The 24,479-nt window shown below is 35.9% G+C and overlaps 1 protein-coding gene across 2 annotated transcripts in view; it reads right to left on the reverse strand.

Annotated features, from left to right (window-relative positions):
• The window catches only part of zgc:153184 (uncharacterized protein LOC751652 homolog), a 30,771-nt gene extending 20,295 nt beyond the window's left edge, over nt 1–10,476 (reverse strand). The window contains exons 1-2 of one of the 2 annotated variants that reach the window (XM_048160448.1): nt 10,321–10,476; nt 9,960–10,095 (exon numbers count right to left, since the gene is read on the reverse strand). In XM_048160448.1, coding sequence (XP_048016405.1) covers nt 9,960–9,965 — 6 coding nt within the window. In that variant the 5' untranslated portion in view covers nt 9,966–10,095; nt 10,321–10,476. Of the gene's footprint in view, nt 1–9,959 lie in introns of both variants that reach the window. The other variant, XM_048160447.1, reaches the window with a different exon arrangement.
• Between the last annotated feature and the right edge of the window lie 14,003 nt (nt 10,477–24,479).

The raw sequence follows: 24,479 nt of genomic DNA on the forward strand, positions 1-24,479 counted from the left end.
ATGGCTCTTTCGGCATTATCCTGAACATTGTAATAAGCATTTGTTTCATGTGTCATTGACTGGAAGAGAGGCTCTTGGGAACACGTAGTTTTATTGTGTTGTTTTAAGCTCCTTGTTTATTTGAAATACATTTCATTTATTCACTTTACAAATGTTGCCTGTTTCATCTTTTTAAACACTCCAAACCTCTTGCACACAGTATAATCTGTGTAACCACAATATAACTCCATTTTAATTGATGTAAACTCGAACCTATAGGGCCGATCCTTAGAAACTTTCGTAAATATACGAGTAAATTCAGAGGAATTTGTGCATAAAATAGACCTTTACGAAAACTCTCCTCCGGATTCACAAACTTTTTGTATACAACGGATTCGGTAGTTAAACGTGTGTATGTTAATGAATTCCAAACATTTGTAAATAGGGCGCGCATGCACGCTCATTCATAATTTGCATAATCCCTGCCCATGAGTTACAACTACGCAAATTACAACCCGATCTCATGGCAATTCGTACGTATTTGACGAGGTGGGTAATTTGTTTGAATTCGTACAACCTCACTCATATGAATTTGTACGATTTTTGCTAAATCGGTCGTATTTTTCCGAGTTGTCGTATGAATTCGTACTAATGACCTATACCTAACCCCGCCCCTAGACCTACCTGTTACCCAAATTGTGCGAATTTGTAATATTCAGTTCTGTGGTGCTTGAAAGTGCTTTGAGTTTTTCCAGCTGATTCTTTAGTTGCTATGATACAGAATATCCATGGCAGTAATGTGTTACTAGTTCGTAACCAGCAATATTAACTTCTGATTGGTCAGTATAGTATTTGTCCCGCCCCTCCTCCACTGTGATTGGACGGTTGGGTTAAAAGTAACAGTGACAAGCCTATTACCTGAAGTTGAACAGTTAAAATAAATAAATAAATAAAAAAAGGGCAGATCAACTCGTGTTTAATATTATTATGGTACAAAATGCAATGTCATCAGTTTGCCTAAATTAGAACACAGAAGGTTCAAATGACTTACACACCATTTACACGTGGTAGGGAGCAGGTGTACATTTCTTTCGTACCAAGTAACATTTTGAAAATACAAACATTTTCATGAATCCGAAAAAATGACATCAGAGCAGCTTTACGAACAATTTACAAAAAAATTCATGAATGAGGCCCATTGTATGAAAATTCTTACATATAGCCCCTTCAAATTAAAAATTCTCAGTGAACAAAGAGCACTTTTTAAAAGAGTGCTTAAGTGTGTTAAGACACAGTCAGTATACATAGTCATTGTCAACATAGTACTGTCTTGAAGTACACTTAAGTGGCCTGTTATTTCATTAATATTAATATATTATCTGCAAGTACTTTTCACATAGATGGATTCTTTAATGCACCAATACATTGACAGTTTACTAAAAACTGTTTTTCTATGGTATCAAGACATTTTTTTAGTTTTAAGTTAACTTTTATTTTTTTATTTTTAAGGGAGAACCACTTTGTTTCCCACAGGACTGCCCTACTTGAGCTTATGTTTCTCTGACTGGCAAAACAAGCAACCAAATCACAGCCAAAAGAGGATCCAACACCAAAACCACTCCAGGGACAGCTGAATCTACTGCTCCAGAGCACCAGACACAACATCTGTCAGATTATCGTCTTCCTTTTAGAAGGGGGTAAATTAGCGCAAGAAGATAACAAAGAAAAACCAAAATTGCATATGGTTATGTGAAATACCCAGATAATGCATTACAATTTACACTGTAAACAATTAATTATCATGACTTATTACAGCAATAAACCACTCCAGGCAACATTTTAGGTTTACGTCTAGGTTTAACTGGTTAGCAAGGTTCAGTTAGCCAGCTGAGTAACTTCCATTGAGATGAATGTGAATACTAAATGGACACTTTTCTCCAGGTTTTACGGACATGCTTGAAAAGTACCATGGTAGTACTATTCATGGTACCACCACAATAATTTTTGTAAGGTCCCTAATCATGTGCTAGGAAATTTTACAGCTGAACTTTTTTGACAGTGGAGCGCTCTTAAAAAAGATTCTTTGTCAAAGAGTGAACACTATTAGTAGACACATGATGCACATAATGCCATTTTATTTAATTCATGCTTTCTAGATGCACATATCTGAGAGTTTAGCCAAGGTTCAAACCCATTGGGGTCATGAGGACATACACTCATGTATTATGTATGAGGTAAAAGGAAAAATATGGACCATATACAGTACAGTTCAAAAGTTTGGAACCACTAAGATTTTTAATGTTTTTAAAAGAAGTTTCATCTGCTCACCAAGGCTACATTTATTTAATTAAAAATACAGTAAAAAACAGTAATATTGTGAAATATTATTACAATTTAAAAAACTGTGTACTATTTAAATATATTTGCAAAGTAATTTATTCCTGTGATGCACTGAATTCAGCATCGTTACTCCAGTCTTCAGTGTCACATGATCCTTCAGAAATCATTCTAATATGCTGATTTGCTGCTCAATAAACATTTATGATTATTTTCAATGTTGAAAACAGTTGCGTACTTTTTTTTTTCAGGATTCCTTGATGAATAGAAAGTTCAAAAGAACAGCATTTATCTGAAATACAAAGCTTCTGTAGCATTATACACTACCGTTCAAAAGTTTGGGGTCAGTAAGAATTTTTATTTTTATTTTTTGAAAAGAAATTAAAGAAAGAATACTTTTATTCCAGGAGCATTAAATCAATCAAAAGTGGCAGTAAAGACATTTATAATGTTACAAAAGATTAGATTTCAGATAAACACTGTTCTTTTGAACTTTCTATTCATCAAATAATCCTGAAAAAAAATATTGTACACAAATATTTTGTACATGTACACATTAAATGTTTCTTGGACAGATACATATTAGAATGATTTCTGAAGGATCATGTGACACTGAAGACTGGAGTAATGATGCTGAAAATTAGCTTTGCCATCACAGGAATAAATTACTTTGGAAAAATCAAATAGAAAACAGTTATTTTAAATTGTAATAATATTTCACAATATTACTGTTTTTACTGTATTTTTAATTAAATAAATGTAGCCTTGGTGAGCAGACGAAACTTCTTTTAAAAACATTAAAAATCTTAGTGGTTCCAAACTTTTGAACTGTACTGTACATACAAAAAAGGAAAAAAAATGGTGTTCAAATGAGGTACAGAAAAAAGAATGGAGTTTAAATAATTAATTTATAAGTAATTTGCTCTGATTCTTTCTGGTTGAGTGGTCTTGTAGGCTAAGATTCAAATAATGGTCTCGTTAATATGAAAACATGTAAGTCTCCCTCTCAGCCATTCCAGGAAAACATGAGTGTTTGAATTTTACATCATCGTAAGATCACACTTTTCCGCTGCTTTCGTCTGCCTTTGAGGCACACAGCTTGCATTTTTACAAAGGCTCTCTGTGTGTTACATCACTCAAAGCAATGGGATAAACAGCTACCACATCATGAGGCCTGACAGGAGGGAACATTACAACACTGACAAGGTGTACAACAGGAATTAATACCAATGTTTGACAGCAAAGCTAAAAGCATTAAGACAAGGTGTATAATAGTAAAGATAATCTGGACATGTTGTTTATTCTTTATTTATTACATATCTACAGCTTTAAAACAGTTTTTTTTTTATTTGAAGTTTACTTAAGGTACCCCTATTATGCTATTTAAAGGCTCCTGATTTGTTTTGGAGGTCTTGTGCAATATGTATACATGAATCCAAGGTCAAAAAACACTTTAATTTTCTCATAATAAACATTGCTGCAGCATCACCTCTTTTCTTATAATGTCTAAAAGGGCTCGATAAAGGATTCGATCTCCCTAATCCCCTACTTTCCGAGAGTCGACTCTGCTTTGGTTCGTCAGATGGCCCAATCTGTTGTGATTGGTCTAGTCTGCTCTGATTGGTCAGATGACCCAATCTGGGCTGCGTTCAGCCCCGACAAAACGTTTTTTAAACGGAAACGTTGGTGCGTTGAACACCCTGTTCTGATGACACAAGAGTTGCAACTATGGCAGCTGAGAAGGCCATTCTTTGTGTTCTTTTTAAAGAATTTTCAGAGCCTGATGAAATCGGTATAAATACGTGTTTAATACTGCAAAATATGCTCAATAATAGTCACTGCACTTGCCGTCCAGAATAAAAGAGAACATCTCAATCGAGTGAAGGGATTTGTGGAAACTGGTTCCTAATTATTGTGATCCAACATTTGCCTTGCATTTCATGATGAAAAGACAAACATTTCAGATGAAGGATAATCCACTTCTCCGACACTGTGTTATGAGATACGGCCTTATTATTTTTATTGTGAGTATTAGGCTTATCATTACTGCTGATCACTGTTGTTGTGCTATGATATTATATATTGTTGTGCTAACCGTAGCAAAACGCTGCGCACCAGTGTGAGCTTGAACGTGCCCCTGTTGTGATTGGTCTAGTCTGCTCTGATTGGTCAGATGGCCCAGTCTGTTGTGATTGGTCTACTCTGTTCTTATTGGTCGACCACTTAAATCATGTTTTGGAAATGAAACGCCCTTTATCATCTCAGTTTCAGCTCCAGATCTTCCTCAATGCTTGACACACAGTGATACGAACAGTAATGATGACGTTGGTATTACCGTATCAATTCGAGCACAAGTCCTCATCCTTTTGAAGTGCTTTCATAGCACAGAAAACAGCATCTTCTTGACATGTCGACAACACAAACCAAACTCTTCAAGGCCTCAGCTACAACTCCAGTGTTTGAGGGTCAGAAACCATATTATGCTTATTTGTTACACATCTACGTAGGTTCGAGTAGGAAGTGAGACTGGAATTACTGATGACTCATTTTAGGCAGTTCAGAATCGGTTCTTTCTTTTGAGACAATAACTCCATTTATTCGTGTACAGTACTTTGATCTTTGAAACTTTTCAGACTTTTTACATTAAATTTTGCGGGCAAATAGGGCAGATTTCTGTCAATGTGGCGAATTTGCGAGACCAACTTGAACACAAACTAAATCTGTGTCTGGAACTATTTTTCCCCTCAATTAAAACTTCCTAATTTGTGTGGATTCCTATATAACATGACTAGATATTGCCCACAAAATTTTGCTGAATAATGATAAGTGTTAAATCATAATCATAAATTCTGCGTTAGTGCACCTTTAGGCAGTATCCTAACTGTCATGGAATCTCAAAAGTGATCAATCTGGAAGTCTCTTTATAGACACACTAATAGCGGCTCCACAAGGGAGACTCGATTCACAACTGATTTTTTTTAAGTTTGATGTTAGCATGTTTGATGTTAGCATGTTGCTAAGCTAATGGCACAATACTCTAAGAATAAATAAGTCCGGATTTTTTTTTTACAGTGCACAATTTACTTTTTCTGTTTCTTTAAACTTCTATCCATCTATATTTAAAGTAAATAACAGGTGCTCTTATAATAATATATAGTTATAATAATAACTGCATTTGAGGCAATGTAAACTCTGTAACTGTGGCAGCTTCCAATATACTTATTTAATTAATATAATATGTGGCCCATATATTTGGCATACCCAGCTTTATTACATTTTCAGTTACACTGTGTTCTCTTTCCTTCTTTCACAACATGAAGAACCAACTGCACTCAAGCAGAGGGGACTCCCCGTTCTCTAAGTGTAATGGCATGTGGGATTTTCCTCATCTTTCTCACATGGTCTCACTTTCTGCAGTGCTGTGACTCTGAGAAGCTCTTATTTTCTCTTTACATTAATCTACTAGCTTGTGCCGCATAAAGAGCTTTTCCTCATTAGAATGATTCTCATTGTCTTTCCTCTTTTAGTCATCCTTCACTCTCTATCTTCCTCTCACTCATCTACAGTCTGTAAACTTTCCAGGCATTAAAAATGAACACACTGATGCTTTCAATGTACACTAGTAGCACAGAACAAAACGTTTGGACACACCTTTTTGTTCATTATGACTAATTTCTAGATTTTAAAGACTAATAGTAACAATGGAAGCACAAACAGAAGTATGGAAATTCTGTAACCAAAATATGCATCTGTGATGCTTTTTAACCCTCTGATGCATGACTACAAGGACAGAATCAAGATATCATGTTGTATCCAAACCACCATTACCTTTGTACCTCACCCAGAATTCAAATGACTGTCCTTTTAATGACATTTTATTTTTGACAACATAAATTCAACATGGCAATGTTTCAATTACAATGGGCAAATAACTATTTTAAACGGGTAATAACAGTATGATGCCATTTTAAAAGTTAAATATTTTGATTATTGGGTGTACTAGAATAGGTTAATATGCTTTATTGTTCAAAAAACATATTGTTCATTTCACATACTGCACATTATTGCAGCACCTCTATTAGCAGTCTGTCTGAAAGGCACTGATTTCTACAAAGCCCCTCCTTCTGAAAAGCCCAAGAGTGCTCTGATTAGCTAGCTGACTCAGTGTGCTGTGATTGGCCAAACATCTCAAGCACGAGTCATAAATGTAATGCCCCTTAGCATAATTCGCAAGCTTTAAATTCCAAAGCTTTTGTAAACACAAACAGTTAAAGTGTAACTTTAACAGCTCCAGGGTTTTCACGAAAACTACAGATTATACTTTTTTGTAACCCCGCCAACATACAGTCGGATCCGCAGAGGGTTATTAACAGAACAGTTAGTGTAAGGGTAGGTTTAGCACTGAAAATTGTATCGTACTTTGTCTATTCTTTAAACAGTATTATGGAACACTATGGCAACTTCTTTCTAACCTGTACGTGAGGGTGTTTTGCTTCAGGGGGAACTAATCGGCAGTTTCTTTCAGTTTTTCCTAAAGAACTGTGTTTGTGGTCATCCAGTTTAAAATGTAGACTACAAACACAGAGGTTTTTTTTTTTTTAGATTTTCTGTCGTGGCATTCTCTCCATATACAAAGCACTGGATCCTTCACTGGAAACCAAAGGTAACTTTTTGAATTCTTGCACCAAGGAACAATAGGTGCAATAGGTCGAAAAAAGACGACACCATTTTGGTTAAAGGTGCCCAAGATTATGTTTTTAAAAGATGTAATATAAGTCTAAGGTGTCCCCTGAATGTGTCTGTGAAGTTTCAGATCAAAATACCCCATAGATTTTTTTTAATTAATTTTTTTAACTGCCTATTTTGGGTCATCATTATAAACGCGCCGATTTTATGCTGCGGCCCCTTTAAATCCCGTGGTCCACGCCCACAGAGCTCGCGCTTGCCTTGAACAGTGCCTTAACAAAGTTTACACAGCTAATATAACCCTCAAAATGGATCTTTACAAAGTGTTCGGCATGCATGCGGCATGCATGCGTCGGATTATGTGAGTATTGTATACTGTTATATTGTTTACTTCTGATTTTGAATGAGTTTGATAGTGCTCCGTGGCTAACGGCTAATGCTACTCTGTTGGAGAGATTTATAAAGAATGAAGTTGTGTTTATGAATTATACAGACTGCAAGTGTTTAAAAATGAAAATAGCAACGGCTCTCTTGTCTCCGTGAATACAGTAATAACCGATGGTAACTTTAACCACATTTAATAGCACATTAGCAACATGCTAACGAAACATTTAGAAAGACAGTTTACAAATATCACTAAAAATATCATGTTATCATGGATCATGTCAGTTATTATTGCTCCATCTGCCATTTTTCGCTGTTGTTCTTGCTTGCTTACCTAGTCTGATGATTTGGTTGTGCACATCCAGACGTTAATACTGGCTGCCCTTGTCTAATGCCTTTTATAATGTTGGAAACGTGGGCTGGCATATGCAAATATTGGGAGCGTACACCCCGACTGTTACGTAACAGTAGGTGTTATGTTGAGATTCGACTGTTCTTCAGAGGTCTTTTAAACAAATGAGATTTATATAAAAAGGAGGAAACAATGGAGTTTGAGACTCACTGTACGTCATTTCCATGTACTGAACTCTTGTTATTTAACAATGCCGAGATAAATTCAATTTTTCATTCGAGGGCACCTTTAAAAGTTTGCTAAGAAGTAGCTATTTGACTTTGCTAAGCATATCCATAGCAGAATGGTGGGAGGTGGCCTTGGACGCAACATGCCCAGTGCATTATGGGTGTTGAAGTTTTAGTCAGGTAGCAACGATTTCAATTTCTTTATTGCTTATACTGTATAAGCAGCCAAGTTTTATTGAAAGCATTTTGCCAGCGAAGTACCCCCTGATAATATCATCGGTTTTACTGTATCAGTTCGAGTCAGATTCTGAAAATGCAGATGATCAAGCCGATCCCTTGGAACCAACTTCATATGCATGACTTGAGCAGAAGATTTCATAGTGGTAAACAAACAATATCTCCACAACATGGTGGCAACACTACAATTAATTGAAGCCTCGCATATTTCACATTGTGTCATAAACGTTTGCAGAAGTAATGTCTGGACTTCGATCAATGTGTTTTCCATGTTTAATGGAAACATGACTGAAGCTTGTTTTATTTAATTCTAATCGACATACATTGGCCTATAAGCATGGTAATGAGAGAAAATCAAGAGCATTATACTCTGGACCTTCATGAATTTTGGGCCAAGCTAGTTTTCTCTAATGAAATGTGTTCTGTTCTAATGATGACTAATATTAGAAAAAAAAAATAAACTGGCTTTCTGATATCCAGAAAGATAACATAAATCATTAAGAGCATGATGAAATGAAAACAATAGCCTATCTGTTAACAGTAGGAAATAGGCATTTTCGATTTAAGAAAATGTTAAGTGAAGTTAGACTACCCAAGGTGCTTTGAAGTAGAAATTGTCAAACTGAAAAGGTTCTAGATGCCTACATAATATAAAATATTTAATTCCTGTGTATCCTATGCAAAACAATGAATTATGTTAATTATTAATCAATCAACTTTGCATGTGTGGGTTATACAGTAAGTAAGATACCACTAAATAAATAAATAAATAAAAATATTCAAACCAAATCTACACCCTTGTAAATATACTATGTAATTTAAATATTCATGATATGGGTTAAACAGTATTGAAGATGTTGCTTGACATTTGTTGGCTGCTCTTTTTCTGTTCTGTTTTTTTTTTTTTTTTTTTTTTTGGACATAGGCAAATTTGTTTACGAAACTAATTCCAGTCCTTTAAGCAAAAGCCTTTAGAGAAGTTTATATTATCATAATGAGAAACATTAGGATTTGTGGGTATAAAAACTTTTGAGTGGTAGTGCAGACATGTACTTTCTGTGGAAAAGCAAACCTCCTCTTTTCACATCCCTTTTTACCAGCCTTAAGTTGAACACCAAGAGAAGAGTTGAATGCTCTTTGATTACACTTGCAGAAGTAACAACCCAACCGCCACATGCCACGTGAGGAACTTTAATGCTTGTGGCTAAGAGGAAAATCAAAGCTCTTGCTTTTCTCACAGACAGAGGAAGATATTCTGCAGACGGCCCTTCCTTCCTCACTTTGTGGTAACTTGGGGTTAAAACAGTCTGAGCAGTCATTTTACCAGCACGTGCCTGTTAGTGTATCTGCGGTAGGTCACTTCAGCCACTGTGGACTAGCTGAGATTTAAGGACGACATCTGATTTTAAGGACGACATCATAAATGATTATAGTACCAGGGCTATTCTAAAGACACAACATTTCATGAATTTCCTAGAAAAAAAAGGGGGAAAAACCCTTTAATTTATTAATAAGCTTATACTAAATACCAGGAGGGTGTCGTCAGAATGAGTGTTATAAATTTAAGCAACAACCCTTTCACTGTTATCAAGTCAACCGGAGTATAGCTGGATTCATACAAAAATATATAGGCTATTAGTATTCATATTAGTATGTTTTGCGCAGTTTTTCATTTGACTTTTCAGTCGAATCTGAAAAGATTTCTTTTTCAGGACCCAGGGGCAAAAAAGTAATAGATAGATAAAACAAAATCATACCTCCATCCTCAAGCACGTTTATCCGCGTTGATCTTCTGTATCCAAGCGGAGTGTGGAGATGCGTCTCTCTGTTCTCCAGTCTGACAGCAGCTTCACTTTCTGTTTCTTTAGTCAGCAACACCTAGATCTGCGAACACTTCAAAACGCAAACGACAAAGGAAGAGAAACTGTGCGTGGTGTTGAGAGCGCAAATGAACTGCGCAGCAAATCTGCGTCTGATCGCGATCACCCTTTTATAAAACTGAAAGACGAACAGTAATGAGACATGACCAACTATGACAAACGCCCTGGCTGTGTACAAATTACAAAACCTAGTGTGCTGCCTATCGACCTAATCGATATTTTGGCCATTTTAACTTACGGTTTGAATATTGGTGCATGTGAGCATCAGGCGTGTTAATTGGAAGTAAGAGTTTTTATGCATTATATGCGATATAGGCGGAGCGTGTGATAAGGCTGGGTAAGGCTGCCTTCCTCTGACCACAGACTTTTGAGTTTAGCGTGAAATTGTCTCACTAAAACTACTGCCTGCTGCTGCTTTTTATTACTAAGGGAAAAACTGCTCATAACTGCTGGTCTAGGATCAGTTTTCTCCATAATAGCATATTGACTGAACAAATTTGGTGTTTGCGATTTGCAGCGTTGGGCAGTGTAGCCAATCACAAACATATCAGTTGATTTCTTGAATATAATGGCCAATCAGACGTGTTTAAAGGGATAGTTCACCCAAAAATGAAAATTCTGTCATTAATTACTCACCCACCCTCATGTTGTTCCAAACCTGTATGACCTTCGTTCATGTTTGGAACACATTATGATTATTATGATTTATTATGATTTATGATTAGGTCTGTTGGATATAAATTTGTATGATTTGTATGTCATTTGTACATTTTTATCATACATTTTCAGATGTCAGATACAAATTCATACCCAGTCTGGTGGGGCCAATGTATGCATGATATGGGCTTGAGGAATGGGCCCTATGGGTTTGTCCATGGGTTACATGATGTCAGCACTATCTGAATTATTCCCATATGTTTTAAAATGTATAGAACTGTAAAGATGCCAATGAAGAAAGGAAGTTGGCATTTAAGATGATAGCTAATTTCATGTGTATTTCCTAAAGACTACAGTACTTCATCAGAAGCAGGAAGCATTTTACACAGAAGTGCAGTTCATATGTCAAGCATGTGACAGAGAAATATGAAGAAGCTCTCTCTGTGCGTGTGTGTGTGTGTGTGTGTGTGTGTGTGTGTGTGTGTGTGTGTGTGTGTGTGTGTGCGTTTTTATGATTTATGAGGACACAAATTTGTATAATTACATGGGTATTACACTGATATTACAACATAAATGTGTTTTATGAGGACATTTCTTGAGTCCTCATATTTAAAATATAGCTTTAAAAACATATTAAACAATGTTTTATTAAAAATGTAAAAATGCAGAATGATTTCTGTGATGGGTAGGTTTAGGGGTAGGGGTAGTGTAGGGGGATGGAATGTACAGTTTGTACAGTATAAAAACCATTACGCCTATGGAATGTCCTCACTTTGATATTTCAAAACAAACCTGTGTGTGTGTGTGTGTGTGTGTGAGAGAGAGAGAAATCAACAAAGCAAAGCATGAAGAGGAAAGTTGCAGATAAATAATCCATTTGAATTGTAATGATAATGGTGCTGCCCCAATCAGTTGACCATCTTGTGCATGAATTAAATAAATATAGTTATTATTAATGAGTGCAACTTTAGCCCTCTGAGAAGTTTAGTCCAGGAGAGTCTCGTATTTCACTATAGCTACGTTTGCATGCAACATTGTCCATTTCTAATCGGATTGATAGCTCATTCGGACTAAAATATCCTTCATGTAAACACCTCATTTGATCTGACTGAGCTGAATAAAATTCCGATCGTATTGAAAGGAGTGGTGTAGACCTGAAATAGGCTAATCTGATTAACAGGAAAAAATTAAGCATGTAAATGCTTGAATGTGACTATTTTCTCAGTGAATGAGACTGAATATTTAATAAATATTTGCTAAAAGAAAAAAAAAAAAAAAGCTCCCCTGACTTAGGGGTGAATTAAGGGTGACTGGTACATAAGGTCAAATGGGACAGTAATAACTATAGTTTATTTTCTTGCCTAATGAGTGAAAATAAGAACTTTTTTTTGTCAAGCTCTAGCTGTGAGACTGCATAATCAAAATTGGATGCCCTTATTGGTGTAACATCACGTATGTGGGCGGGGCAAGCATCAAACATGAAGTTGACCCTGAAATACATGACGTGAAGAAAATGACATAAGCTTTAGCTTGTTTTCATAATAAGGTCATAAAATTGCCATAAGTACTATATTGCACAAACCTTTGATGGAAAAAATAATAATAATATGTTTAATTTATACAGTGCCTTTCCCAAGCTCAAGGACGCTTTACAAAAGCAGTAACATTTTACAGTATTCACAGACAGTCATTTCACATAGTCAATTAAGTGGACAGTAGACATTTGCCCTGTCCAGAAACAGAAATGATTGTAGTTGCATATCATGATACAATCAAACGGCAACCTCCCCTAGTTTCTCTTGAAGCCAATACGGAAGTGACTTAAAGTGCAATTCATCGACTGACCACTCGGGACAGGCTCCAAAAGAGAGCAGAATCTCATTGACCCCCATGTTAAAATGCTCAACTTTACAGCAGAAAAAAACATGTTTACAGCCTGGTACAAATTGTGGTTTTGGTCTATACAGCTAATTTTGCCCTTCATGACAACTCTGTGTCGAGTGAATTTTTTTTTTTGTTTAAATTATATTCACTGCATTCACACAGGGTGTCGGCGTTAACGCTTCTCATTTACTTTGAATGGGTGACGTCATGTGACGTCATGGGTGACAAACTGACTCGCGTTGCAAGCGGCAGAAGTTGAGAAGATTTCTGAAGCGCCAATGCAGGCGTCAGCCAATCAGATCGCTTTATGCAAACACCCTAGAGCAGTCACTAGCCAATTGCGTTCATGCAACACCGGAAAGTAATGTGATTGACTGTTATCACTATAATGGTCGTGTCAACACAAGCTTCAGACATGCCCTTCGTCAAGCTTTGACGCTGACGCCCCATGTGAATGCAACGTTAAAGTTCTGCATAATGAAGGGCGTGGTCACTTGAGTGACAGGTAGATTGTCACTGCTGTCTGTGAGCCGTCATGTTACCTCAGCTAATTCCAGCTGCTGAATTTGGCATCTCTGCTGTGTTTGTGCTTTTTTCAGGATTATTTTATATAATTATCAAATAATATGCCTTGCTGTATGGTTTATGGTGGAGACAGATGTGCATCTGTGAACATGTGCACACATGTGGAAGATAAACAGAACACACGTTCATGGATCATCTTGGCATTGGCTAGAAGTTTTGTTCGTGAGATTTACTATGACAATGGCTGGAGAATATGTCTCTCAAAACACCACAAACTCCGACAGCACTGCTTGGAAATCAGTCATAACTAAAACTGCTGCACTATTTTGAAAAATTATACTTTGGATGCGGGCTCATTTGTTTGTGAGAGTCCAATGTATACAATCATATACAGTTTTACAACATAAATGGTGCTCAGATTGCATAATTTCTTAAAGAACGATGATGGAGAGCAGATCACTCAGTAGAAATTTGATGCAAACAATGGACAATATATCAATATTTCATGGATTTAACGCTTTTGTGGACAGAAAGTGCTGTTGTTTGTTTTGACATTTTGCCCAAGTGCGACGGTATTTCATTACAAAGGTATGAAGTCCAATTTTGATTTTGCGTGTTGTCATTTGCACACCTCACACAAATTACAATATTACTGTTGCTGGAGCATCTATATCGTAAAAAAGATTGACAGTAAAGCCTTTATAACTCTCAAATGATATAACTTATCTTTATTAATATTTTAGATAGTGTCTAAGATAGATAGCTCTTAGCCTGCTAACTTGATCATGTCATGCTAGGCGGGTGTGGTTTCAGCAACCAGTTTCAGTTATCCGGAAGTGACGCACAATGACACAATGCCAAAGTGGCAACGGTCGCTTTTTCGAAAAATGCTCTTCGGAAATCTATGGGTGATGTAGATTTTTTATGGATTCCTGTTTACTTCTGCATCTGGACTCACCACTAACCTGACTTCGATGTGGACCAACATCTTAGTCTATTAAATTCCACCTGGCTGGATATGTTAAATGTCACTGCTCCTCTCAGGCCTTACAAGCCCAAATGTAAATCTGCACAAAATCCTGACTCGACTTCTTCGACAAGCATGCAGAAAGGCTGAGCGTAAATGGAAAAAAGATAAATTACAGATATCATTTCAACTGTTCAAAGACTGTTTCTTGGCCTATCAAAGTGTGGCTAAGTCTGTTAAAGCTACATAGTTTTCAAATTTAATTTGAAAAAATCATTTCAGAACCATGGTTTTATTTTCAGTTATTGATTCTGTTGTAAATCCTCCAGTCAATACAATGTCTGTTGCATCTGATGCTCTATGTGAAAGCTTCTTGAGATTTTTTAATGACAAAATCTCTAATTTAAGACCAAACGTAAGCTTTTCTCATATCAAACCTCCCATCCCTTTGCTGCATCCTGCTTCCTGGGATCTTTTTGAACCTATCTCGCTACAGGTACTTAAAGACACCATCGAGATTCTTAAACCCACCTTTTGTTTTTATGACATCATACACCCTAGATTTTTTAAATTAACTGTTGATCCTATTGGTCCGCGTTTGTTGTCTTTTCTTAATAAGTCTCTCTCTCTACTGGCTTTGTTCCTGATAATATTAAAGTGGCTACTGTCACTTCCTTGATCAAGAATCCTTCACTGGATTTTTCTGTGTTGAAAAACTTTTGTCCAATCTCTGTTTTACCATTTATCTCTAAGGTTTTGGAAAAAATTTTGTTTGATCAACTTCAGTCTTTTCTAAATTGTAATTGTCTCTCTGATAATTTCCAGTCTGGTTTTAAATACGGAAGTGACTTAAAGTGCAATTCATCGACTGACCACTAGGTCACTAGGTCATTGACCCCCATGTTAAAATGCTCAACTTTACAGCAGAAAAAAACATGTTTACAGCCTGGTACAAATTGTGGTTTTGGTCTATACAGCTAATTTTGCCCTTCATGACAACTCTGTGGGGAGTGAATTTTTTTTTTGTTTAAATTATATTAAGCCTTACGCTGCATTCACACGGGGTGTCTGCGTTAACGGTTCTCATTTACTTTGAATGGGTTTTGTAAAAAATTGTGTTTGATCAATTTGTGTCTTTTCTAAATTGTAATTGTCTCTCTGATAATTTCCAGTCTGGTTTTAAATCTGTTCATAGCACAGAATCTGGCCTCTTGAGGGTGCTAAATGGCATTTTTTCAGCTACTGATTCTGGTGACTCTGTGGTTTTTGTTCTTTTAGATTTAACTGCAGCATTTGATACTGTTGACCACTCCACACTAATTTCTAGATTAGAATCATGTGTGGGGATCAAAGGTACTGTCCTCAAGTGGTTTCAGTCTTATTTTTGCAACAGAAAGTTTCTGGTCAAGATGGGTAACTTCTCTTCTTCTGTCGCCCTCCACACCTGTGGCCTCCCACAAGGCTCCATCCTGGCGCCCTCTCTTTTCTCGTTTACATGTTAACCTTGGGTTCTATTTTGGTGTATCCTTCCATTTTTATGCTGACGACACCCAAATATATTTACTGATCATTTACTGCTTTAACATCTCTTCTATTGTGCTTAGACAAGGTTAAATCTTGACTTAAATCGCTAAAAGAAGATAAAACTGAAGTGATAGTCTTTGTGCCCACTGACAATTTTAAGACCACCAGCATCGATTTGAAGAGATTATCTGTTTATATGTTTGGGTGTCCTTTTAGATGAGCCTTTGAAACCTGACAAACAAATATCTTCGGTAATTGGATCTAGTTTTTATCAACTCTGTCTTTTGTCAAAAATCAAACATTCCTTAGTGACAAAACTCTTGAGATGGCTGTTCATGCCTTTATCACTTCTCTCTTGGATTACTGCAACTCATTGTACTGCGGTATTTCCAAGTCTCAAATTCACACTCACGACTCAAACATAGAGGGGATCGAGTATTTTCTGTGGTTGGGCCACGGTTATGGAATAACCTTGCCTTAAATATCAGAGTGGCACCTTCCCTGATAATCTTTCTCTCTTAAAAACTTATCTGTTCTTCTCTGGCATATTAATATATTTTGTATTAATATATTTTTGCACATTATTATTTTTTTTTTGTCAATATTTGATGTGTGTATATTTTAGGGTTTGTATTTGCATGTTCTGTACAGCACTTTGGTCAGTCTTGTGGCTGTTTTTAAATGTGCTTTAAAAAGAAATTAAACAAACTTAAACTTCGGAGTGAAGTTCAGAGATGGAATGTAAGGAGAAGTAAATCAGAGAGATAGCAAGGAGCAAGGCCAGTTAGTCATTTAAAGATAAGCAGAAGAATTTTGTACATAATGTGAGATGACACAGGTAGCCAGTGGAGGTTAAATAAAATGGGGGTGATATGAGCAGATCATTTAATGTGGGTTAATGTTCTTGCAGCAGATTTTTTAATGTATTGTAAGTGAGAAATAGAGTGCCCTGGTAATCTACAGTAGTCAAGGCACGATGTAATAAAAGCGTGCACTAATGATTCAGCATCTTTTGTGCTGAAATAAGATCGTCTGACACAGACAAAGAAAGTTGGGCTATATGGCGAAGCTGGAGACTTTGGAAACTTTGGAAAGTTTACTAATGTAAACATCCAGGGTCATTGAAAGAATCAGAGTTGTAAGACTTGATTTTCCTGCTAAGACAAAAGCTGAGATCAAGCACCCTGCAATAAAGCAATAAAACTCATCCGGAGAGAAGATCTCAAAGAAATCGGACTCCGCCTTGCCCAAACTCTCCTCACTCATCTATGTAACCTTCCTTTCCCCCTGACTCACGTCACTGAAAGTTCTCCAAGAAGGCATATTCTATGTATAATGTATCTTGTGTATCTATTGTTTTTTCCTTTCATGTTTGGTATCGTTTTAAATGTCTCAGCGCGATTGGTAAAATGGTCTCAATTTCACAGCAGTCACTGGTATTATGAGGAAGATTGAAAACTAAGGAGAATTCTGTCCTCCTTTTGGGTGTTGTCTCTTCAAGATATCTGATAACCCACCCCTCTCCCCCCAAAACAGGTGTTGGTGTAGTAAATATTTACAATTCTTTTGTTCTGGTCTGGGTATTTAAGGAAAAGTGCAAAGCAGTCATGTGGGACATTCAGCAACCAGAACCCTCACTGATGGGTGAAGAAATATTCATCCACCACTGTATGCAATTCTTACTCTTAGAGTCATCTTTGAGCAATTGATGTTATGTATGTATTATTTCTGAATTGGCTGTGTAATTGGCATGACATATTTTTACCTGAAAAATAAATGTTATTCTTGATTTATTCTGCATTTATTCTTAAATCATTATTTCTAGTAGATTATCGCGAGTTTGGTATTACCGCAAATCAGTGTCCAGAATAGTTCATACGGGAAGTCTCAATGAAAGGAGCATGGAGCACATCATTTGAGATCTTTTCGATTTCTGTCTATTGGAGCCTTAGTAAGTTGCCGTTTCCGTAAATATACAAAACTATGCTTTTTTCACGAGTGAGCAGAGTGCAACTGACTTAAAGGTAGATATTTACCATGCATCCTCTGTCTAAGAAGCAACTGGCGTGTTTGTGATCATAATTGAAAATATAAGGTAATCATAATAATCAAAAATCTAAATTAATACATAACCAATGATTCATTTCTAATTGGAAACACAATCTAAGAGTAATAATCATTTGAAATTGGAGTCAGATTAAATGAGCAGTTAAAGTAAAATTGAAGCTAAATTCTAAAAAAAATTAAAGTGAACTTCACACGGGCGCCGAAAAGACATACATGCATTACCTTCGCCCAGGCCGTCAGATTCTGTTTTTTGGGCCGATGGGGGGTTCCTTACAGTGTAATGCCTACATTTCTAAAGGGGACAGATGGAAAAATTGTTGTAGCATCAAGGTTAAAACAGGGAACATTAGATATATTTTTTGTTAGAGTTTTGTTAGAGTCTGTTTTGCTTAAATTCAAACTGAGAAAATTGCAATTTAGCCAGGTCTTTAACTCATTAATACAGAGATAATGATTTGGTCTGGTGGATAGAATCCGGTCGGCAAGCAGTATACATCTTAATATCATCAGCATAACAGTGGTAATGAAAGCCATAATGATGAATACTATGTCCAAGAGGCATAATGTAAATAATGAATAGTAATGGGCCAGGAACAGAGCCCTGGGGAACACCCTGTCTGAGTAAAGCAGTGGGGGATTTATAATTGTGCATAGCTATAGTTTTGTCTATCTGTGAGATAGGAAGAGAACCAGGATAATAACGCAGCACCTGAGACACCTGAAAGGCAAGAGAGTAATAGCTTGTGACAGACAGTATCAAATGCTGAGCTTTGAATAGGAGAATGGAAACATTATTTAGAAAGGAAAGGAAGAGATCATTGACAACCTTTACTAAAGCAGTTGCAGTACTGTGATGTGAGTGGAAACCAGACTGAAATATATCAAACTGATCATTGAGAGCTAGAAAAGACTGTAATTTTCCATAATTTTTTAAAATTGGAAATTGGGTGATAATTAGTGAAATCTGCAGGATCCAGGTTTGGTTTTTTTAAGAATAGGAGTAACAGCAGCAGTTTTGAGTGAGATTGAAACAGTGGTAGAGATAAAAGATATTTACAAAATGTGAGATAGGAGCAGAAATTACTGAAGTACAGTGTTTCAAAAGGAATGTGGGTGTAGGACAACCGGCATGAGGTAGAATTAGAGTTCTGTATTTTTTCACTAATTAAGGTTGGATTAGTGAAGGTAAATTTATTCAGACTGAGCTTGCTCAGAAGTGGCCGGTTCATTACCAAAAGCCCCACATAGAGCATCCAATTTTGTCTGGAAGTGGTGCAAAAAGAGCAGCACAAATCATCAGATTCATATCTACTGGGACTATGGTTAGGTTGCTGGACTAGTTTATTAACCATGCTAAACAGTGCTTTTGGTCTATTGTTAGCTTTATTAATAATGCTGGAAATATAGGAAGAGCATGCTGCATTCAAGACATTTTTATAATGCCTAATATGTTCTGAAAATGCTTGAAAATGTACAGTCAAACCAGTTTTCCTAAAAAGGCATTCAAGTTGTCTGCCTTTTGCCTTCATAGCACGAAGCACAGCATTAAACCAAGGGGAGGTGTGGAACAAGGGAACAGATGTGGTCCTAATTAGAAACATCTAAAACATCAGCAATAACAGAATGATACAGGTCAGATATCATAGACGGACAGGTGAAACGGAAAACATCATGAAACATAAATGAGGCACTACTGCAATAAAATATTAAAAATGTGTTAAAATCATGTTTCTATTTTCAGAATTAGGTTGTTTGCATGATTTCGGGTGATTGGGACAGTGCTTAAAGGCTTTGTTAATTAAGAAAATGAGTAACCTTGCAAAAGAGAATCATTGCGTATACTCTATGCTCTAAATTGGTGTTTCCCAAACCTTTTCATTAATGCAACCCCTAATCAAACCATAATGTTCATGAACTAGCTGTTTTTTTGCTTTTGTTTTTGCTTCTGAAAACAGAAACATGATAGTTAAACTTTTTTTTTGTCGTTGCTGATTTTGTTGCAGTAATACACCATATTCATGTTTCAATCAAACGTTAAATGTGTTTATGTTATGTATTGGGGATGGGGCCAACCAACATTTCATCCAAATATTACCAAGGTTACCAAGTTTACGTATATTTTTTAAAAATGAATTTTAGACCTGAAGCACTTTTTTTTTTTTTTACTTCTCAAGTTCAAGTTCGGTTTATTTCTAAAGCACATTTAAAAATGGCCAGGGCCGACCAAAGTGCTGTACAACAATGAGAGGAGTAGAGTACATAAAATATGCAAGAAACAGTTCAATACACATATATACATACATATATACACATACAATATACACACACACATGTATAAACATATACACCTACATATATACACATGCATATACTCAAATACCTACATATTACATACAAAATGCAAGAGAGAAAAGATGAGTTTTAAGGCATGATTCAAACTCAGATAAACTGGAAGCCATTCTGATTGAGTTTGGAAGATTGTTCCAGAGTGTGGGGCCAGCCACTTCAAAAGCTCGATTACCCCTTGTCTTTAGACGGGTTCTGGGGATCTTTAGGAGTAATTTTCCCTCCGATCTTAGTCCTCTCACAGGAGTGTAAGGGTGAAGTAGGTTAGTCAGATAGGGCTTCTTTTTTAAACGCTGTCAATGACTTTTGGACTTTAAGCCTATTTTTACCTTAATTACATGTGTTGTACTGTATGAATGAACTCTGGATGGATTTAAAAAAAAAAAACATGGATGTAATTTCATATGCAAGATTTCCTTTTTCTGCTCGTCATTATTAAGGGCCCATGTTTATTTCTGTTCAACTTTATTTCTCAGAGTACAAACTGTGCAAAAAATATGCCTAGACTAGCCTAAACCAATGAAAAGGTATGCTGTCCCACTGTTTTTTTTTTGGCTCATTACATACAACGGTATGACACACATTCTTTCATTATAATATAACCCTTTTTCTTCCTCAAATGGATCGGTAACATCTTCAGTATGACAGAAAAGTATCTTGTGTTGGCTGATTTTTTTTTTAATTTATAGCAAAAAAACTTACACAAGGCAGAATAAAAAACAAACAAACAAAAAACAACTGTCCCAATTACCTTTAATTCAACCCTACATATTAGAGCTCTTTTTAGATTTGTCATCGAGGCAAAATACTTGCGATAGCTCTGGTGGCTTTCTCTGGTTCTGAATGCGGCGACTGGATACTATGCGCTGAAGTTACATGTAATGCACATTATTCGGATTGCAACATTTAGGGTTCATATAAATAGAACTTTCAGAATCTGAAATCGGACTGGACAACAATGCATGTTAGGCCTGCAGAACAATGACCCCTTTCTAGAATCCATTTATCAAGAATAGCTTTGAGTGGTCAATTCAATTACAAGGTGACCTAGATCAAGAGTTCCTTTCCATCGTGATAAAGACGTAGTGATAAAGACCCTTCTTTCTCCTTTTAATACCCATATTTATAAACATGGCCACAGCTGAGTGAGCTCATGTCCTGTGGAGCTTGAGAGCTCAGAGCAAACACGCTCTTCATCAAGAGGCTGGCCAAAGGCAAACAAAACAAGGCTGAGTCCTGATAATAGTGCTTGGAAGGTGTTTGGAACAAAGCCACGAGGAAGCCAAGGACATTCCAAACACATGGTTGTCTGACGGAGGAAATAATGTCTCAATGCTTTCTGTGACCTTTCTTTCCTGACACTTAAACATGTCGTTCAGTCATGTGGGATCAGACCTGTATCTATACCAGTAAAGACACACATTAGCAAGGAAAATGCATGCAGGCAGCAAAACAGCTGGATGATTAAAAATACTGTCCTTGGAGAATGATAGATATTAAGATATTAGGCCTACTTTCAGCATGTAATAAGACCATTTAGCCATTGAAATAAGAAAAGTTAAAGAAATTTCAGAGTTACTGGGAGAAACAGGATGTGTATGAAAACCATATATACAAAAAACAAAACAAATATAAGATAATTTAGTGCAGATCTTTGGATCCAAGTGTAGAATATGCCTGGTATTCATTTACTTTTTTTTTTGTTTCAAATCAATAAACTGTTGATAAAAAAAAATATTTCTAAATATATTTCATTATACAGATTTTTCATTTTTTAAATTAAATATAGTTTTTATTAGACATTTTATTTAATCACATTTATTCAATTAAACATTTATATTTCATAAATACAAAATACTGCTCTCACCTCCCAAAAGTAATTTTTTTCTTTGGTCAAGCATATGAGATATGGCTCCCCCTACTGAAAAAGCACTGCTACTGTACAGCTACTTTCTTTCTTATCATTTACAAGTTTTGTCCATATCTATTAAATTAGTCAAATATAAATTTATAAAATAAAATAAATACTATTTTTTTTAAATTGATTTTAAAAAGATTAAAATACTCAAAGTGCACAACAAGAAACGAAACAAGGTTTGCACTTTTATTTATTTATTAGCACTTAAATTAGTCAAATTATTATTATTATTTTAAATGGTCACTTTTTGTATTTAGATCACTGCTGGAAAAATAACAATGGTGCTCAATATCTTCGAGCACAAAATGCTGGTTCAACAATAACGGTTCTCTGCTCAAGTATCTTTATTATTGTCAATGCTGTCAAACCACCACAGTTGCACATCAAAATTCAAGCAAGCAAGCAAACAAACAAACAAATAAAATAAAATTAAATGTATACATAAAATAAAATAAAAAAATAAACAAAGAAGAAAAGAACATCGGAAAAAGCCACAAAAAAGTAACTTCTTTACATTCACAAAAGTATAATAATATTATATTATTTAATGATTACTATGTACATTAATACTATAATGGATAAGAATATGTACAAAGGGAATGACATCCAACAGGGCAGAATAGAATCATTTGTGGTACAAGTACACCAAAATACAAATGAAAAAATACAGCAATGACATTTCTGTATGTAACAACTCTGTGGTCATGAAAAAAATAAAAAAATAAATAAATGATCATGCACTGAATAGTTTTAATGAATAAGTTTTCATTTTCATTTGAAAGATTTGGATGATGCTTTCTGTAAGACAAATACATAAAATGTCTTAAGATGCTGTGTAATGCAATTTTGATGTTAAGTTAGAAATTAAGCACACAAGCACTGCCTGAAGGCTCCCAAATCTCATGTATGAGCGCAGGTGCAGCACACATTTAAAGAGCAAATCATCAAACCGATTTCCATACTGCATTTATGTGTCTGTATGGTTTACAATTGCTTTCATCATAACTGGCTTGTTAACCACTCACAGTCTATGAAAAAGTCCAAATCTAGTCATTCTAGTCACAAAATTTCCATTAATCGAGTTGTTTTATATACGAAACCTATTATCACATTATTTCTCTAGACCACATGATTATACTAAAGTGATAAATTATTAAGTGTGTAATAACTGATTAATAACTGTGATATTATGCATTTGTGTGAAACCCCTCATTTATGAGTCATTTGAGTCGGCGACTATCTGATACAAGCTGTTTCCAGTTCCAAACTCATTTTTCCCTTCGGTCACACCAATTACTGCTTTGAATGCTGTTGAGCAGATTCGTAAACACCTCTGATTGGACCTTTGTGTTCACAATGCTCATCAGATGTCTGTGATTGGCAACATTGATCAAACATTTGAAAAACTTGTAAATAGACATCAATGATGCTCTTCACCGAGCGCTTACACAGATACACATGGGAGCGTTTGAAAGCAGGTGTCTATCAGCGGACCGGGTCCATTGATAGACGTCTGCTTTCAAATCCCTCCCACTTTCAAATTCAAACACTTCCGTGTGCTTTCAAACGCTCCCTGTGCATTGATCATTGTAGGCCGATTATTGTAGCCAATCACAGACATATCTGATGAGCATGTGAACACAAAGACAAATCAGAGGTGTTTACGAATCCGCTCAACAGCGCTCAAAGCCGTCACATTTTTAAAATTTCAGTACCGACTTGGTATCCGCGGTCGGTACTTTTGACAACACTATGTTACTGTAAGCACTCCTCCGTCATAATTAGGGTTGGGTATCGAATTTTATCGATTCTGATTCTGCTAATCAATTCCCAGTTTCAATTCCAAATAGGTAAAAAAAAAGAAAGTCAAACATTTAGAGATCCAACAATTCTGTGACTTCCATGAATACCAATGAACAAAAAATCTGCAGCAAATAAAGTACAACTGAACAAAGTTCATGTACTACAATTGAAAGTAAAATGTAATCAAATGTAAAATAAAACTACATATTTTGCTTTTTATGACTAAAATAAAGATTAATCCTTATTAAGCACTTGAGCAGTACAGTTCCATATATGTGACTGTTATTTCTGTGCATCTGGGAGTACGGTCCCACATTTGGGATTTTAGATTGTACAGTGACATCACATACTGCCAGATTCAAATCAGCTTTTGCGCCAGGCGAGCTGAGATAAGCGAGCAAAGCCAAGATTCACAAGGCTTAAATTGTGAAATAATGGCTGGGAGGGATCATGAAAAAACATTTTCACACATAAATTGGCCCCTCCGAGTCCAGACCTTAAATTTACCCGAAAGTCTTTGGGATGTGCTGGAGTAGAATTTAAAGAGTGCTTGACTCTTGCATTGTCAATACAAGATCTTGACCAAAAACTGATGCACCTCTTGATGGAAATAAATATTGTAATGTTATTTCCATCAAGAGCCTTGATGAGCCATAATATGTCTTCCTACAAGGTTGTTTAAGAAATGAAAAGCTACACACTCCAT

This window comes from Megalobrama amblycephala, linkage group LG16, assembly GCF_018812025.1.
Source record: "Megalobrama amblycephala isolate DHTTF-2021 linkage group LG16, ASM1881202v1, whole genome shotgun sequence".
Taxonomy (NCBI): domain Eukaryota; kingdom Metazoa; phylum Chordata; class Actinopteri; order Cypriniformes; family Xenocyprididae; genus Megalobrama; species Megalobrama amblycephala.